Source organism: Saccopteryx leptura, chromosome 2, assembly GCF_036850995.1.
Source record: "Saccopteryx leptura isolate mSacLep1 chromosome 2, mSacLep1_pri_phased_curated, whole genome shotgun sequence".
NCBI lineage: Eukaryota > Metazoa > Chordata > Mammalia > Chiroptera > Emballonuridae > Saccopteryx > Saccopteryx leptura.
Window position 1 is genome coordinate 383,979,162 of NC_089504.1, and position 17,374 is coordinate 383,996,535.

General features: G+C 47.9%; 1 protein-coding gene and 3 gene segments (V, D, J or C); all 4 read right to left on the bottom strand.

The window, feature by feature from the left end:
* LOC136392851 (immunoglobulin lambda variable 5-45-like) overlaps positions 1–17,374 on the bottom strand; it is a 758,839-nt gene that overhangs the window by 34,708 nt on the left and 706,757 nt on the right.
* LOC136392853 (immunoglobulin lambda-1 light chain-like) overlaps positions 1–17,374 on the bottom strand; it is a 528,499-nt gene that overhangs the window by 30,651 nt on the left and 480,474 nt on the right. Inside the window, exon 3 of one of the 2 annotated variants that reach the window (XM_066365536.1) lies at positions 9,724–9,761. In XM_066365536.1, coding sequence (XP_066221633.1) covers positions 9,724–9,761 — 38 coding nt within the window. The remainder of the gene's footprint in view (positions 1–9,723; positions 9,762–17,374) is intronic. The other variant, XM_066365537.1, reaches the window with a different exon arrangement.
* The window catches only part of LOC136392855 (Ig lambda-1 chain V regions MOPC 104E/RPC20/J558/S104-like), a 501,112-nt gene that overhangs the window by 13,953 nt on the left and 469,785 nt on the right, over positions 1–17,374 (bottom strand).
* Positions 1–17,374, bottom strand: part of LOC136392856 (immunoglobulin lambda-1 light chain-like) — a 50,261-nt gene that overhangs the window by 2,292 nt on the left and 30,595 nt on the right.

Here is a 17,374-nt window from a genome sequence, read left to right on the forward strand (position 1 = left end):
CGAACACAAACCTCCTGTCACCCCCTCCACCGCCTGCCCAGACCCACCTGCAGCTGCACAGGAGCCCTAAGACCAGCCTCCTTGTCACGGGGGCTGATCGGGAGAGGGGAGGGTGAGGGGGTGGCTCTGGCGATGGATTTCAATTCAGTGGACTTGTAGGATTCCATGCATCCTGGGTTATTGTGAAGTAGCATTGCAGAGAAAGATCTAATAGGAACTTAGAAGTTTCATCTAATTCCATCTTAGGGGAGGAGTGTGCCCTGGCCCAGCTCATGACATATCGTCATGGAGAAGTTGGTGAACAGGCCTGTTTATGCACCGGGATCATGGAGCTGGGACCCCTTTTCAGTGCTGGGAATTCTGGGGAGTCCTAATGCCCTCACATTCTCAGGAATAAGGTTGGATAGGGTTTTGGGGGTGAAAAAGGGAAGTGTGGTGGGGGGGAGTCACATTCACCCTCAGCACGTGGAACTTTCCTCAGTGTTCTGCACTCCAGTGTTTTTGCCCTGTGTTGGCCAGCCTCAGGGTACAGTGGGACAGTCACTGAAATCTTCTCAGCACTGTTGGTGTAGCTCTTCTCTTTTTGTGGGTGCACGGGCTGAATTAGCTCTGGAACTGACTATTCCGTGCCCCTTGCCATGCGGGAGTGTCTCACTGCTCCCGGCACTGTTTCTTCTGTGGTAGTAAGGTGTGTTTTGTTGTCTTTTCCAACTCCACCTTTTTTTTTTTTTTAAATACTGTTTAGTTGATTTTGGAGAGAAGCGAGAGAAAGGGGAGGGAAACATCGATTTGTTGTTCCACTCATTTTTGCTTTTATTGATTTATTCTTGTATGTGCCCTAATGGAATATGGAACTTGCAACCTTTGCATATCAGAACGATGCTCTAACTAACTGAGCTATCCGGGCAGGGCTTCTTCTACAGAGTTCTTATGAATGACACATGTCCTGCTTCACAAATTCACTTGCACAACCTGGGAAACACATTGTACCCGTGGACTGAAACTGCATGCTGCTAGTGGGGTCCCAACGCTCAGGGCCTTCGCCTGTATTCTAGGTCCTGTATGTCATCGTAAGGGCTCATTCAAGGGGCACACAGGCCTGTCATCTCTTTTTTTTCTGACACAGTGTTGCTCTCAGCGAATACTCTTTCATCCTCCCAGGTCAGCCCCTGGTTGTGGCCAGACTCCCTCCACACCCGTCCTCAGGTTTCCAATTCCACTCTCATCCTGGACCGGCAAGTCCTATGTCTTGTCACTGGTTGTCTCTGGATCCCACAACCCAGGACTGCAGTGACAGGCCTGTCTGTGCTCGTGTCCACCGTGGTCCCTGCTGTAGCATCTTCTGCCTGAGCTGAGCTTTCCTGGATCCATTCAGAACAATACCCTCTAAGGGCATTTTGTAAAATGGCTTGTGTCTTTATGAAGAAAACGTGTGTGAGTATATGTTTTTGTGCATTGTATGCGTGTGTATTCCTGTGTGTGTGCGTATGTCTGTGTGCTTGTGCATGTGTGTCTTAAAACTGAGATTGAACTCCTCTATAGATGAGTAATTTACAGAGTAGTCAGGTGCCCATTCTGAGAATCTGACTGTTGATGACAGTGGTGCAGGCTGGTCGCCCTAGATGATGGGACACTGGATCTTGTGGTGGGATCAGTGATGGTTCGATCTGAGAGGGGATGGAGAGAGATCTGTCTTGTCTCCGAGGCACCTTTCATACACTTAAGACCAGGGGTCCCCAAACTGCGGCCCACGGGCCGCATGCGGCCCCCTGAGGCCATTCATCCGGCCCCCACCACACTTCCGGAAGGGCACCTCTTTCATTGGTGGTCAGTGAGAGGAGCATAGTCCCCATTGAAATACTGGTCAGTTTGTTGATTTAAATTTACTTGTTCTTTATTTTAAATATTGTATTTGTTCCCGTTTTGTTTTTTTACTTTAAAATAAGATATGTGCAGTGTGCATAAGGATTTGTTCATAGTTTTTTTTTATAGTCCGGCCCTCCAATGGTCTGAGTGACAGTGAACTGGCCCCCTGTGTAAAAGGTTTGGGGACCCCTGCCTAAGATCCTGGTGACAATGTGGCAAGTGTTACCAGGGTGTTATGGGGGGAGTGTGATAGTGAGTCACTGGGGCACAGAGAGTGACGGGGTGTGGCGTGTCAGCGGGAGACTGGTAAACGAAGCACAGTGCGTGTCCCTGGGAAGCAGGAGGGGGCAGCTGCTGTAAGCCCCAATAGCATCTCTAGGCTGTGAGGATGAGAAATTTCCTGATGGGGTAGATGCCATGGAAGGCATGTGAATGGGAAGACTGAGGATTTTGGGGGGGGGGAATCCAGTGGGATTCTATGGGGACCGAGGGAAGAGGACCTTTTTCGTGGACTGTATTCACAGGAGGAATCACAGTTCAGGAAGTTGCCGAGGTGGGCTCTCCTGAGTCATGCTTTCCTTATCCTCTGTTTTGGAACATTCTGAGTAGGAGTCAAATTCCCCCTTAAGTCAACATGAAGAATTTCTCTTGGCTATTTTCTAACCAGTAAATGGACTATATTAAACTTTGGGGTGGTAGGGTTCTGGAAAACAATATATAAAAGTAAAATGAGCACAGATCCTGATATCTGATTGAGAATGATGATACTTTATTGAGAGTAGATTGGTTCTGGGAAAAGGGTTATTGGGTTTGGGTAAGGAGATTTTGCAGGGGTCATGTGGTTCCATTATCCAAGGGTTGGGGAATCAGGGTCCTAGGAACACTCTGAGGGGATGACTGTCTTCTCCACAGTTTTCTCCTCGTGCGTGACCTGACAGCTGTAGCTGCTGCTGGATTTCCACTTGTCGGGCGTCAGGCTCAGGTAGCTGCTGGCCGCGTACTTGTTGTTGCTCTGTTTGGAGGGCTTGGTGGTCTCCACGCCCTGGGAGATGGGGCTGCCATTGGCCTTCCAGGCCACCTGCACGCTGCCTGGGTAGAAGTCACTGACGAGACACACCAGTGTGGCCTTGTTGCCGCTGAGCTCCTCAGAGGAGGGCGGGAACAGAGCGACCGAAGGTGGGGACGGGGGCTGACCTGTGGGGTGGGGGAAGGACAGAAGGTTAGAGGCTCTGTATCTATCTTCAGAGGCTCTGACTTCAGTCTTGGTGTGGGTCACATGGTCAGGAGGACCCAATCTGGTCTTCCAGTTCAGTGACCACTTTGGGTTTGAGGCTTATGGTAGAGAGTTTGGTTTGAGATTTTCTTCAGATAATTCCCCTCTATCCTGGGCTATTAGGACGATGGAGACCCACCATCACTATCCTCAGACCCAGTTAAGCACTGGCCATTTTCATAGATTGCTGACCTTCACCCTCTTGTCTGTCTCCCGCCATTAAGATAGCTCTGTGTGTGGATGTCTGTCCTTCATCAGAGAAGGTGATAGTGCTCTGGTGTCCTGTGGAATCAATCTTGGGGTATTTGTTACCTCAAGCTGCTCTGAGCCTTTTTTTTAAGGGGTCGATTTCTACTGAAAAATGCCTCTCTTGGACCTTGCTATTGGGGGAAATATTACTGATCAGGGAGAGTCTGTCTTCCTGTCTTATGTCTCTCCCACCTGCAGACTTGATTGAAGGTTCCCCTCTGGTGGTTTGATTATCCTGAGGATTTCATGCTGAGGTATCTGCCCCTGTTCCCTCAGAGATTTGTACTTCTGGGGAAGGTATCCCTCAAGACCCTTCAGGATCCCCGCCCACCCCTCCCTTGTCTTCCTCCTCTATGATCTTAGCCTCCAGTGTGTTCCCCTTCTCACTCTGTCCTCCCTCCTGTCCCTGGCTACCTAGAGACTCTGCATGGAAGATCCTGAGAGACCTGGGGGATCCCCTTCACACTATGTCATTCCCATTTCTGGATCCCAAGACCCAAAGCCCCAGGAACCCTCTCTGAACATCTGGCTTCTCAGCCCTCATGGATCTGAGTCCCTTAAGGTTTCAAGGTGGTTTTCCTCATTTTTTTTCCCCTGTCGGTGAGGTTTTCTAATCACCTCATTGACAAAGCTGGTCCACAAGAGACAAAAAAAAAAAAAAGACTGAGAGACCCACCGTTCTCCTGGCCCTTTTGGGGCCTGGTCAGTCTCCTGTCTGGGGTCAGAGGTGAAGAAAGCAGCTAAGGCAAGCAGCAGATTCTACTAGAGAGGGTATGAGGCCAGTCCCCCTGGAGCCCCTCTCTGGGATTAGTCTGAGCTGGGGTTAAGAGAAGATACAGAAAAACAGCAGAAAATTGCCCAATTTTGGGGGAGAACAGTAAAGTAGGTAGAAAAAGAGACTCACCTAGGACGGTCAGCTGGGTCCCTCCGCCGAACACACGACACTGTGACACAGGCTCATACAAAAACCTCTCTCTGGGAGGCCCCTGCCCCACCCCTTGGGTCCCCACCTGCAGCTGTGATGGAGGAAGCTTAGACCACTGCTCCAGGCTGGTGTCTGCCCAGTAGGGGAGCCCATATGCCTGCCCTGCCCACTCCTAGCACAAAACACAGCAGGTGACCCCTTGTGCCCAGCAGCTGCTTTCTTGGAAAAGCTGCCTGAAGGAAGTGGGAATGTTGGAGGTGATTTTCCCACTAGCCATTGCTCAGGTGTGGGTTTGAGTTTACAAGAGGGCTTTTGCTTCCCTAAGGAGTGAAGAGTTCTATGTAAGAAACATGGCTTCTCTTCTGTATAGAGTTGACAGAACTCTGATCCACTGGTGAGACCACAGGATGATGGCAGGAGGCACCCTCAGATGTCTCTAGTCCCCCCCACAAGAAGTGCAGGTTGCCCTGGAATGGATTGGCCATAAGAGTATTTTTTTTTATCTTTAATTATAATTTTATTTTTTTAATGGGGTGACATCAATAAATCAGGATACATATATTCAAAGATAACATGTCCAGGTTATCTTGTCGTTCAGTTATGTTGCATACCCATCACCCAAAGTCAGATTGTCCTCTGTCACCTTCTATCTAGTTTTCTTTGTGCCCCTCCCCCTCCCTCTTTCCCTCTCCCCCTCCCCCCTCCCCCCGTAACCACCACACTCTTATCAATGTCTCTTAGTCTCACTTTGGCCATAAGAGTATTAATCTGACCCCAGCTGGAACTCCGTGGGTCTCCCCCTTTCCGACTCCCCAGGGTTCTCCTAGATTGGGACGGGAATCTCTAGGGAGACCTGGGCTGGTTCTAGGAGGACATGCCAACCTTAATTTTCAGGGAAAACTTTTAGGATCCCCTGTGCCTCCTCAGGATCTCATCTGATTTTTTTTTTGCTGTGTCTGGGAGTGTCTTATTCAGAAAGGAGGTGTGAGCTAGCCTTTCGATAGTGGTCCTTGTGTACCACCCACTAAAATGACCCAGGCTACAGGGGGCAAATATTCCTTTACAAGCCTGAGATGAGAGAGGCACAAGCTGGGCCTAGGACATATTGTTACAACAGAAAGCAGGAGTTACTGAAGTCTTCTGGGATGATACTGGAGGATCCTGGGGCCACCTAAGAAGGTTACGCTTTCATCATCAAGAAAAGTGGATTCAAACACAATATGCACATGTACAGCCTAGAGTTCACCAGGATTCTCAATATTAATTGTTTACCTTCAGAAAATTGTAGGAACCAGGTCATCATTTTATAATCTGCTCTATTAAGGGAAAGACCAAGCATTTATATAAATCTATATATTTGACTAAACTATGAAACACACTCCTGGGAGAGCAGAGAATATCTGAAAGGCCTCCCTTAGTTGCAACCTTCCCAGAAGAAAGGATGACAGATCTGAAATAGTGCCCTTGGCATTCCATCCCAACTGATGAACCTGGGATTTGAGCATCAGAGGGAAGATGACTTTATTCAATGAGCTATGATTTTACATGGGCATCTTGGATGGAGGTAGCCAAACATCCTAGGAAGTGTTCTCATCAAAATGTCACACCTGAATCTTGTCAATCCTTTCTATCTCAGAACCATTTTGCAGGAAAATGAAGCAGAGAGTCCCACCTAGGTAAAGCTCGGGGAGGCTGGGGACTGCATCTTGACCATGGGAGACTCCCTAAGACCGGAAACTTGACCCCTGCAGCCACTTCTTTGTAAGGAAAAGTTAGAGTTATTTGGGAGATACTTACAGACCTAGTATTCACCATCACTATGTCAAACTTTATCTAATCCTCATATGTAAAGAAAACAAGCAGGTCCTTGATGGTTAGCTCAGTTGGTTAGAGCATCATCATCAAACACCAAAGTTACAGGTTTGATCCCCATTCAGGACACATACGGGAAGTGACCAGTGAATGCACAACTAAGTAGCACAACAAATAAATGCTTCCCTCTCTCTTTATCTAAAATCAATCTATTAAAAAAAAAGAAAACAAACAAGCAAAAATGACCAAATATAACTGTACCAAAAATATAATCAAGGAAATACACTATGACAAGTATGAGCCATTTGATGAGAAACTAATTCTTTATATTAAGAAATAATAGAAAATTTCTGCTCAGGTTTGATCATGATATTGTAGTTATTACTTAGGTTTTATCTTTCAGCACACCAATGAAACATTTACAGATGAAAAGTTATGATATCTGGGATTTGTTTCAAAACATTGCATGAGAGAGGAGTTACTCTGTCATGGGTGGGTCAGCATCATCAGCGAATCGGTGATTTGGGGAGACTTGTTGATAGACATGTGGGGTCATTTTTATTTACCTGCCTTTTTAATTTTGTGTTCCAAGTTTTCCACAATAAAAATAATTACAAAAAGTAAATAGGAAATCAGTGTAAGGATAGTATCAGAGGTCATTAGACCCTGGCATTCTAGCAGCGCCATCAAGATGTGGGATACCTGGGTGGTCCCTTCCCTAAAGGGACCTCAACATTCAGATTCATGAATGGGGTCAGATATGCTGTGGGACACTAGGACCCCCTAATCTTCCTTCCACCTTTTAGGCTGTGATTGAGGCAAGGGTACTTGAGATCAAGCTCCAAGGCTGCCCCTTCTTCTGTTCTGTTATGGTTCTAGAGCTCCCTGTCCTGACAGTCTCTGTCCCTGGGCTGTCCTGGACACCAGCAGTTGTGGAAAGGGTAGATCCATGCCGCTGATGACGCAAAGGTTCATGCAGGGAGGCCCAAGAGAGTCCGGGAGCTGTGGCCCAACAGCCTCTTGGACTTGCACTTCTGAGAGCTGACCCCACCATCTCAGGGACTTGAGAGGGAGTGTGTCTCTGACACCAGGCTGCAGGTGCACTAGGAGCTGAGCCACAGTGAGCGATGATTGAGGGGAACAGTGCACAGAGGATCTGAGGATGCTGCGTCACCAGGGAAGCTCGACCTTGCTATGGCCCTCAGATCACACTCACTCTGCCCTGAGCTAATCTGCCCCCCCCCTCCAACTCTAATCCTGCTTTTGAACTGATCTCTCTCCTCGGGAAAATCAGGGATGCTTTCTCTGGACGCAGGATGGTGCCCTTTGTCATTGACCCAGTATTGTTGTGCTCCCACCTCATGGAGCTGAAATCATTGGCTCCATCCATAATCCAACCGTAAATGAACTCTCTCCATTACCTAGTTCGCTGTCCACACTCTTCATGATTAAGGTTCCTACCCACCGGCTAGGGTAATGTTGAGCCTGACATTGATCCCTAAAACATCTGAACATAAACCTGTGACCCTGCTCACTTCTCTCTGATTCCTCCTCAGGGCACCTGGATCCTTCTCACTCAACCCTTCTCACTTCCCCGGTGACAAGGAGTCTATCCCAGGGGCCAGCCCCATAGGACAAGTTCCTGCCCTGGGTCAGGGGTTCCAGCAGCACTCAGAGTCTACGGGGTTACTGGAGGAAACAGTGGAGGGACAATGGTAAATAAGATTTCATGTTGTAACTGTCCCCTTCCTCGGTTAATCACCCTTTAACCTAGAGACCCAACCAGGCACAAATGCACATCAGATATGTCAAATGATAAATGATCAAGTCTTTATTGAGAAGTAGAAATGGGGAGGGAGTGAGACCCGCCCAGATTGGTCTTCCCTGGGTAGGACTCTCAGGAGTAGAGTAGACAGTTGGAGAAAGGGGTGCCTGAGGAGGACCCCCAAGGGTGGGGACCTCATGGTCTCAGGAACACTCTGAGGGGACGACTGTCTTCTCCACGGTTTCTCCCTCGTGCGTGACCTGGCAGCTGTAGCTGCTGCTGGATTTCCACTTGTCAGACGTCAGGCTCAGGTAGCTGCTGGCCGCGTACTTGTTGTTGCTCTGTTTGGAGGGCTTGGTGGTCTCCACGCCCTGGGAGACGGGGCTGCCATTGGCCTTCCAGGCCACCTGCATGCTGCCTGGGTAGAAGTCACTGACGAGACACACCAGTGTGGCCTTGTTGCTGCTGAGCTCCTCAGAGGAGGGCGGGAACAGAGTGACCGTGGGGGCGGACTTGGGCTGACCTGTGGGGTGGGGTGGGGCAGGAGGTCAAAGGCTCAGTATCGGTCCTAGGAGCCCTAGACATCAGTCTTGATGTGGGTACCGTTTCATGAGGTCCTATGAGGAACAACCCCAGATCTGAGGGTCTATGCCATGGCGAGCAGTTTGGGATGCTCCTAAAGCAATTCCCCTTTTTCCAGGGAAACCCTGACAAAGTCACTGCCATCACCTTTCCTTTTGGATCCTTTTCTGCCACACAGACTCTCAACCTCTTGTCTCTGCCTTTTCCTAATATTCAAAGAGGGTCCGTCTTTGTCTGCCTGTCTGTCTGTCCCCAGAAAAGATTACATGAGCTCTGCGTATCACTCCTGTTGGGTCAATCTGTGGACACACCTGACCTGATACTTTTGTGCTGGGGCCTTAGATTCTCTGCCCTAAGGGGTCAGTTAAATCTATATCTCCTGCATCCTCTCTAACTGGATAGGACCTTTGCTGATCAAACAGAAGTTTGTCTGTCTGTCCTTGGGATTCTCTATTCTATAGTCCTTTGGTATCCCCCCAACTTGAGAAAAATGGGTCATATGACTGGAGTTTTCACACCATAGATTCTGCCTTTCTTTGCGTGAGGAACTGTGTCCCGCAGAGACCCAGGCGCCACCTTGTCCTCATACCCTGTCCTTCCCTGACCCTTCTTCCACCACCTTTTCCTCCCTCCTGTGTCCTTCCTCCTGCAGGGATCCCTGGGTCCCAGGCCGGCTCAGGGTTCTGCATGGCAGCTCTATGCAGGCCCTGGGGAGCCTTCCACCCCTGAAATATTCCCGGCCATTGATTATGAGTCCCACAGTCCCGGGGACCTCCCCTGAACCTCTGACTTGTGGGTCTCTAGCCTTGACCCTGAGGATTTTGAGTCCTTCTAAAGTCTCCATGTTGTCGCCTTCTCAGTAGTCCTTATACTCTCTTCCCCTTGAGATGGGGTCTGCTATTGAGCCCCAGAAATAAACCTCATCTAATAGGAGCCCATCAGAGAACACAGGCAGAGTCTGTTAAGAGTCCAGCCTGACCCTGACGGACAGTCTGCTCCTGACAGACAGATAGAAGAGTTGACAGGTAACTGTGTCCACTCCTCTGGTGTCAGAGGTGAGGAGCTGATGGTGAGCAGTGGAGGCAGACAGGACAGTAAGAACAGGGATGGGAAAAGGTCAGAGTTCAAGGGCTGGGATCCAGGGTGAAAGCTAGCCCACAAGCTGAGACAAGACCAGAAAAAGAGCAGTAACAGCAGAAAATTTCCCAAAGCTGTCAGAGAACAGCGAAAGAGGAGGAAGAGGAGACTCACCTAGGACGGTCAGCTGGGTCCCTCTGCCAAACACGAAACACTGTGACACAGACTCATACAAAAACCTCTCTGGGAGGTCCTGCCCCACCCCAGAGCTCCCCACCCGCAGCTGTGATGGAGGAAGCTTGGGCCACTGCCCCAGGCTGGTGTCTGCTCTTGGTGGGACACACACACTGCCCACCTCCACTCCCCAGCAGATCACAGGACAGATGACACAGACTTTTGTACAACAGAATTGTTGGACGCAATTTCCCAAAAGGAATTTGGTGTCTGATATGCTGTTCCTACGACTGGCTCCCGGGATTTGGGATGGGCTTGGAAGGCATTTGAGTTACTACAAGTGAGGTTCCATGGGAATGGATGGCGTGTGTCTTCTCTATATGTCCACACAGCCCTAATCCTTGGGGAGAGTGTGAGGGGAGGGCAGAGTGCATTCCTTATCCCCTACCCTCCTTCCCAGGGAAAGGCAGGTTGGCCTGTGTACAGATTTGACTGGCAGCTTCCTATTTCCCCAACCATCAAATCAGGGGCTCAGCCTTATCTTCCCTAGGGACAACCTAGTTTGGGACTGTACTGAATGAAGTCAGGGTGGCCTTGTAGTAAATATCAACCTGTCCTTTAGTGTGACCTTGGGAGTATCCCTGCCATCCTTCAATCTGGTCTTTCGCTGGGACCTCTGGTAGTAGCGCTGTTGCTCTCTTTCATTCTAATGAAGACATAAACAGCACCTTCCTCCCCTGCTCCACATGTTGGCTGACATCACCTGCTCCATCCATAAACCAACCATAACCACTCTCTCCCTGATCTGACTTTAGGTCTTAAAACTTCATGATGGTGGCCCCCGCTCCCTGCTAGGTTCACCCTGAGCCTGACCTTGGCCAAGTCTCATCAGAACATAAACTGAGCTTCCTCGGGCCTCACCCTCACCCCATGGTCCCTGCACCAGTAACCATGCCTGGAAGAGTGTTCTGAGGCTCCCTGAGTTGGTAGGGAGCATGAACATGATTGGGCAATTGTTAGGTTAGATAATATTAAACTGTTTCTCTGCTGCAGGACTTATCAGTATCTTTACTTAGCTAACATGCATGGTCAAAGTTGATGATTGTACTTATGAAATGCATTGTTCAAAGCTTTCCAACGTCCATGGTGACGGGCCAACCATAAAGCTCTCACTTGGTAATGTCTTTTCCTATTGGATTCATCGATGGGCCAGAGGAGTTCAGTGTCTGTTCCTAAAGGCCATAGACTTGGCTCAAGGGTTTCTTCCGCCATCTTTCCATCTGTAGCCCACAGATGCCCTCAGGGTCCCTCTTCATTTCCCCTGATCCCCACTCACAGCCCCTGGATCTCTCTCATTCAACCTTCATCCCTTCCTAGGTGTCAAAGACTACATTTGGGGGTCCAGCCTGCAGGACAAGTTCCTGCTCTGGGTGATGGCTCCTTCTGGTACTCAGAGCTGATTCAAGTCCTTGGTGGGTTGGTCGAGTGGTTGACGGGTAGAAGGAATCTCAGGTCATTACTTTTCTGCCCTGTATTATGGACCTTTTGACCTAGAGACTCCCTGAGAACAGAACACACATCAGAAATGTCGGATGATAAATGATCAGGTTTTTATTAAGGAGGAGAAGTGGGGAGGGAGTGAGTCCTGCCCAGTCTGAGAGGACCAGTGCAGGAGTCTCAGGGCTACAGTGGGAGCTGGAGGAAAGGGTGTCTGTCTGAAGAGGCCCCCAAAGGTGGGGGACCCATGGTCCTAGGAACACTCTGAGGGGACGATCGTCTTCTCCACGGTGCTCCCCTCGTGCGTGACCTGGCAGCTGAAGCTGCTGCTGGATTTCCACTTGTCGGGCGTCAGACTCAGGTAGCTGCTGGCCACGTACTTTTTGCTCTGTTTGGAGGGCTTGGTTCTCTCCACGTCCTGGGTGACGGGGCTGCCATTGGCCTTCCATTCTATGGTCACATTGCCTGGGTAGAAGTCACTGACGAGACACACCAGTGTGGCCTTGTTGCTGCTGAGCTCCTCAGAGGAGGGCGGGAACAGAGTGACTGCGGGTGGGGACTTGGACTGATCTGTAGGGTGAGGGAAGGGTTGTGGGTCAGAGAATACTGCGCCACCTGGGAGCCCCCGGTCTCAGTCTTGATGTAGGTACAGTTTCATGAGGTCCTATCAGAACCTCTAGTTCAGGGACCACTCTGGGTCTAAAGGTCCATACCATGGGGGACAGTCTGGGGTATTCCTAAAGCAGCTTCCCATTTTCCTGAGATAGCACACCTCCCATCACCTGTCATTTTGGACACCTTTCTGTCACACTGACGTCTGACTCTCACCCTATTGGCTCTGCCTTTACCTGATAAAAGACAGGGTCTGTTGTTGTCTGTCTGTGTGTCTTCAAAAAAGGTCATGTGATCTCTCTGGCCTCCATTTTGGGTCAATCCATGAACATTTCTGACCTGATATTTTTGTGCTGGGCGACTTAGGGTCTTTAGGGTCAGTCCCCCCCCCCCCCCAAATCTCTGATTCTTGCACTCTCTTTGCTGATGAAACAGAAGTCTGTCTGTCCTTCGGTCTCTCACACTGTACACTTGAGATCCCTCCACCCCCGGCAAATTGGCCATATCACCAGAGCTTTTGTGCCATAGACTCTGCCTTTTTTGTGTGAGGAAGTGTGTCCTGCAGAGACCAGGTGCCACCTTGTCCTCATACCCTGTCCTTCCCTGACCCTTCTTCTAGCACCTTCTCCTCCCTCCTGTGTCCTTTCTCCTGCAGGTTCTCTGGGTCCCAGGCCAGCTCGGGGTTCTGCACGGGAGCTCTATGCACGCTCTGGGGAGCCCTTCCACCCCTGTGACATTCCCTGCCTTTGATTATGGTCCCACTGTCCCAGGGACCTTATCTGAACCTCTGACCTGTGTCTCTAGCCTTGGCCCTAAGGGTTCTGAGTCCTTCTTAAGACTCCAGGTGGTCACCTTCTCAGCAGTCCTTAGCCTCTCTTCCCCTTGTGATGGGACACTAGTGACCCCCAGAAATAAATCTGGTTCAACAGGATCCCAGAAGGGGAAACAGAACAGAGCCTGTCTAGAGTCCAGCGTGACCCTGACAGAGCGACAAAGGAGTCGACAGGTCATCTTGCCCATGTCTCTGTCTCTGGGTCAGAAGTGAAGGACTGATGGTGAGCAGTGGAGGCAGGCAGGACAGTAAAAGCAGGGGTGGGAAAAGTTCAGGGTCCCAAGGGCTGGGATCTGGGGTGAAAGCTAGCCCACAAGCTGAGACAAGATGCAGGAAAGAGCAGTAACAGCAGAAAATTTCCCAAACTCCTGGGAAAGCAGGGAAGGAGGGGGAAGGGAAGACTCACCTAGGACGGTCAGCTGGGTCCCTCCGCCGAACACGATACACTGTGACACAGGCTCGTACAAAAACCTCTCTCTGGGAGGCCTGCCTCACTCCTGCCCCACCTGCAGCTGTTTATGGAGGAAGCTTGGGCCACTGCCCCAGGCTGTCTGCTCGGCAAAACATACATGCACTGTCCCCTCCCCCCAACAGATCACAGGATAGATGACAAAGACTTTTGTACAACAGAATTGTTGGAAGCAATTTCTCCAAAGGAACTTGGTGTCTAATATGCTGTTCCTACTACTGGCTCCTGGGATTTGGGATGGGCTTGGAGGGCATTAGTGTCACTAGGAGTGAGGTTCCATGGGAGTGGATGGCACGTGTCTTCTCTGTATGTCCACACAGCCTTAATCCTTGGTGAGAGCATGAGGGGAGGGCAGAGCATATTCCCCACCCCATACCTTCCCCTTCTAGGGAAAGGTAGAGTCAACTGACAGCTTCCTATTCCCCAACCCTCAAATCCGGGGCTCAGCCTTATCTTTCCTAGTGAGAGCTTAGTTCGGGACTGTACTGGCTGAATTCAGGGTGGCCCTATAGAAATTGTCAATCTGTCCTTTAGTGTGAGTTTGGGAGTATCCCAGCCATCCTTCAATCTGGTCTCATGCTGGGAAGGGTCAGTAGAGTCATAGTTGCTCTGCTTCATTCAAAGGGAGACATGAGCAGCACCTTGACTGCGGCCCTGAATCCCACCTCGCACTGAAGAGAAGCTGGATAAATGGCTGATTGCAGGCTCATGACAGGTGGGCACAGGACGAGGTAGAGTATGTTGTCACTCTGACAGCAGGAGCCATAGAAATCCCTGGGGTCATGTCAGGGCATCCAGAAGCCACCTGAATAAGCTCCCAGTAGAGAAGTGTCCATCATTCGTGGCCACATGATCATTACTAGAGGAGAATCACAGTGCATTCACACAGTGGATACATTCACGTGTCAGAGTTTTTCATGCCATTCAAGATTCATTATTCACCATGGGGGATGGCGGGGACCAGAGCATCATCAAAAAGAAGAGCTCCATTGCTTCTTCTTTACCAGCGTGTGAAACACTCTGGGGTGGAGAACGATCAGCTAAGGGCAGTCCTTTCGTGGACACGTGGGGCATCCGAAGGGGAGGAGGGCAGAGCTGAAACAGCCCCTGATGCATTCCTTCCCTTCTGATGGACAAAGTCATCGAACATCGGAGCAGCGAATGTCACTCAAAGGAAGTCAGTCTGACACAGATCCTTTGACGCAAAGTAAGCAACCATCCTGGGAGGCCACTTGCAAAAGTCCAACCAGAATTTCGTTAAGCCTTCGATGACAGGACCACTTTGTAAGCATGCAAAGCAGAGAGAGCGAGAGACCCACCAGACACAGCTAGGGGAGGCGGCAGCGTCCGTCTGACTGTGAGAGAGTTCCAGAACCAGCAGCGCAGAGCCTGCGGCCACTTCCTTGAAAGGAAAGGCTGAAACGACTTGGGAGATACTTACAGACCCAACACCCACCAATCACAATGTCAAACCTTATTGCATCCTCAATGTAAAGAAATGAAAAACCCCAAAATAACAACAGCACCTAAAATACAGCCAGGTAAATGCATTTTGGACAATCATGAAGCATTTGACAAGAAACTATTTATGGATGTTAATGATTTACCCTTTATTTCTGTTTAGGTTTGATAGTGGTATTTTTGTAAAGTTTTAGGCTCTTATCTTCTAGTAAACAAATGAAACAGATGAAAGCTATGATATCAGGAAATTCCTTAAAAATATCGCATGAAGGATAAGTTATTCTGTTGTTGGATCAGCATTGTCAGTGAATTGATTATTTTGGGACCTGGCTGATCGCAGCATAGGGTTACTGTTATTGCTCTATGTCCTTATTTTTGTGTTTTTATTTTTCCTTAATAAAAACAAGAAATTAAGTGGGAGATGAGTGCAAGGCAATATAATCCGGCATTTAAAAGATGTGTCATCGACAGGGTTGTCCACTCTCTCCACTCTTATTTAACGTGGTGCTAGAAGTTCTGGCCAGAGCAATCAGACAAGACAAAAAAATAAAAGGCATCCATATCGGAAAAGAAGAAGTAAAGGTATCACTTTTTGCTGATGATATGATCCTATACATCGAAAACCCAAAGGACTCCACAAAAAGATTACTAGAAACAATAAACCAATACAGTAAGGTCGCAGGATACAAAATTAACATACAAAAGTCCATAGCCTTTCTATATGCCAACAATGAAATATTAGAAAACGAACTCAAAAAAATAATCCCCTTCACGATTGCAACAAAAAAAAATAAAATACCTAGGAATAAACATAACAAAGAATGTAAAGGACCTATATAAAGAAAACTACAAGGCATTGGTAAGAGAAATAGAAAAAGACACAATGAGATGGAAAAATATTCCTTGTTCTTGGATAGGAAGAATAAATATAATTAAAATGGCCATATTACCCAAAGTAATATATAAATTTAATGCAATTCCCATCAAAATTCCTATGCCATTTTTTAAAGAAATGGAACAAAAAATCATCAGATTTATATGGAACTATAAAAAACCCCAAATAGCCAAAGCAATCCTAAGGAAAAAGAATGAAGCTGGGGGCATTACAATACCTGACTTTAAAATATATTATAGGGCCACAATAATCAAAACTGCATGGTATTGGCAGAAAAATAGACACTCAGACCAATGGAACAGAATAGAAAGCCCAGAAATAAAACCACATATATATGGTCAAATAATCTTTGATAAAGGGGCCAACAACACAAAATGGAGAAAAGATAGCCTCTTCAACAAATGGTGTTGGGAAAACTGGAAAGCCACATGCAAAAGAATGAAACTCGACTACAGCCTGTCCCCGTGTACTAAAATTAATTCAAAATGGATCAAAGACCTAAATATAAGATCTGAAACAATAAAGTACATAGAAGAAGACATAGGTACTAAACTCATGGACCTGGGTTTTAAAGAACATTTTATGAACTTGACTCCAATGGCAAGAGAAGTGAAGACAAAGATAAATGAATGGGACTACATCAGAATAAAAAGTTTTTGCTCAGCAAGAGAAACTGATATCAAAATAAACAGACAGCCAACTAAATGGGAACTGATATTTTCAAACAACAGCTCAGATAAGGGCCTAATAGCCAAAATTTACAAAGAACTCATAAAACTCAACAACAAACAAACAAACAATCCAATAAAAAAATGGGAAGAGGACATGAACAGACACTTCTCCCAGGAAGAAATACAAATGGCCAACAGATATATGAAAAGATGCTCAGCTTCATTAGTTATTAGAGAAATGCAAATCAAAACTACAATGAGATACCACCTCACCTCTGTTAGATTAGCTATTATCAACAAGACGGGTAATAGCAAATGCTGGAGAGGCTGTGGAGAAAAAGGAACCCTCATCCACTGTTGGTGGGAATGTAAAGTAGTACAACCATTATGGAGGAAAGTATGGTGGTTCCTCAAAAAACTGCAAATAGAACTACCTTATGACCCAGCAATCCCTCTACTGGGTATATACCCCAAAAACTCAGAATCATTGATACGTAAAGACACATGTAGCCCCATGTTCATTGCAGCACTGTTCACAGTGGCCAAGACATGGAAACAACCAAAAAGCCCTTCAATAGAAGACTGGATAAAGAAGATGTGGCACATATACACTATGGAATACTACTCAGCCATAAGAAATGATGACATCAGATCATTTACAGCAAAATGGTGGGATCTTGATAACATTATACGGAGTGAAATAAGTAAATCAGAAAAAAACAAGAACTACATGATTCCATACATTGGTGGAACATAAAAATGAGACTAAGAGACATGGACAAGAGAGTGGTGGTTACCAGGGGTCGGGGGAGGGAGGACACAGGAGGGAAGGAGGGAGAGAGTTAGGGGGAGGGGGAGGGGCACAGAGAAAACTAGATAGAGGGTGACGGAGGACAATCTGACTCTGGGTGAGGGGTATGCAACATAATTTAATGACAAGATAACCTAGACATGTTTTCTTTGAATATATGTACCCTGAATTATTAATGTCATCCCATTAACATTAATAAAAATTTATAAAAAAAAGGAAAAAAAGATGTGTCATTTAGAAAAACCTGGGTGGTTCTCTCTCTACCGTTTTGGGCCTCAGCATTCAGACCCATAAGATGGGCCAGACACGTCTTGGGACACTAGGACACCCAACTCTTCCTTCTACATCACAGTGTGATTTGGGGCAGGGGTGGGTGACTGGGATGAAGCCCCGAGGGGTCCCA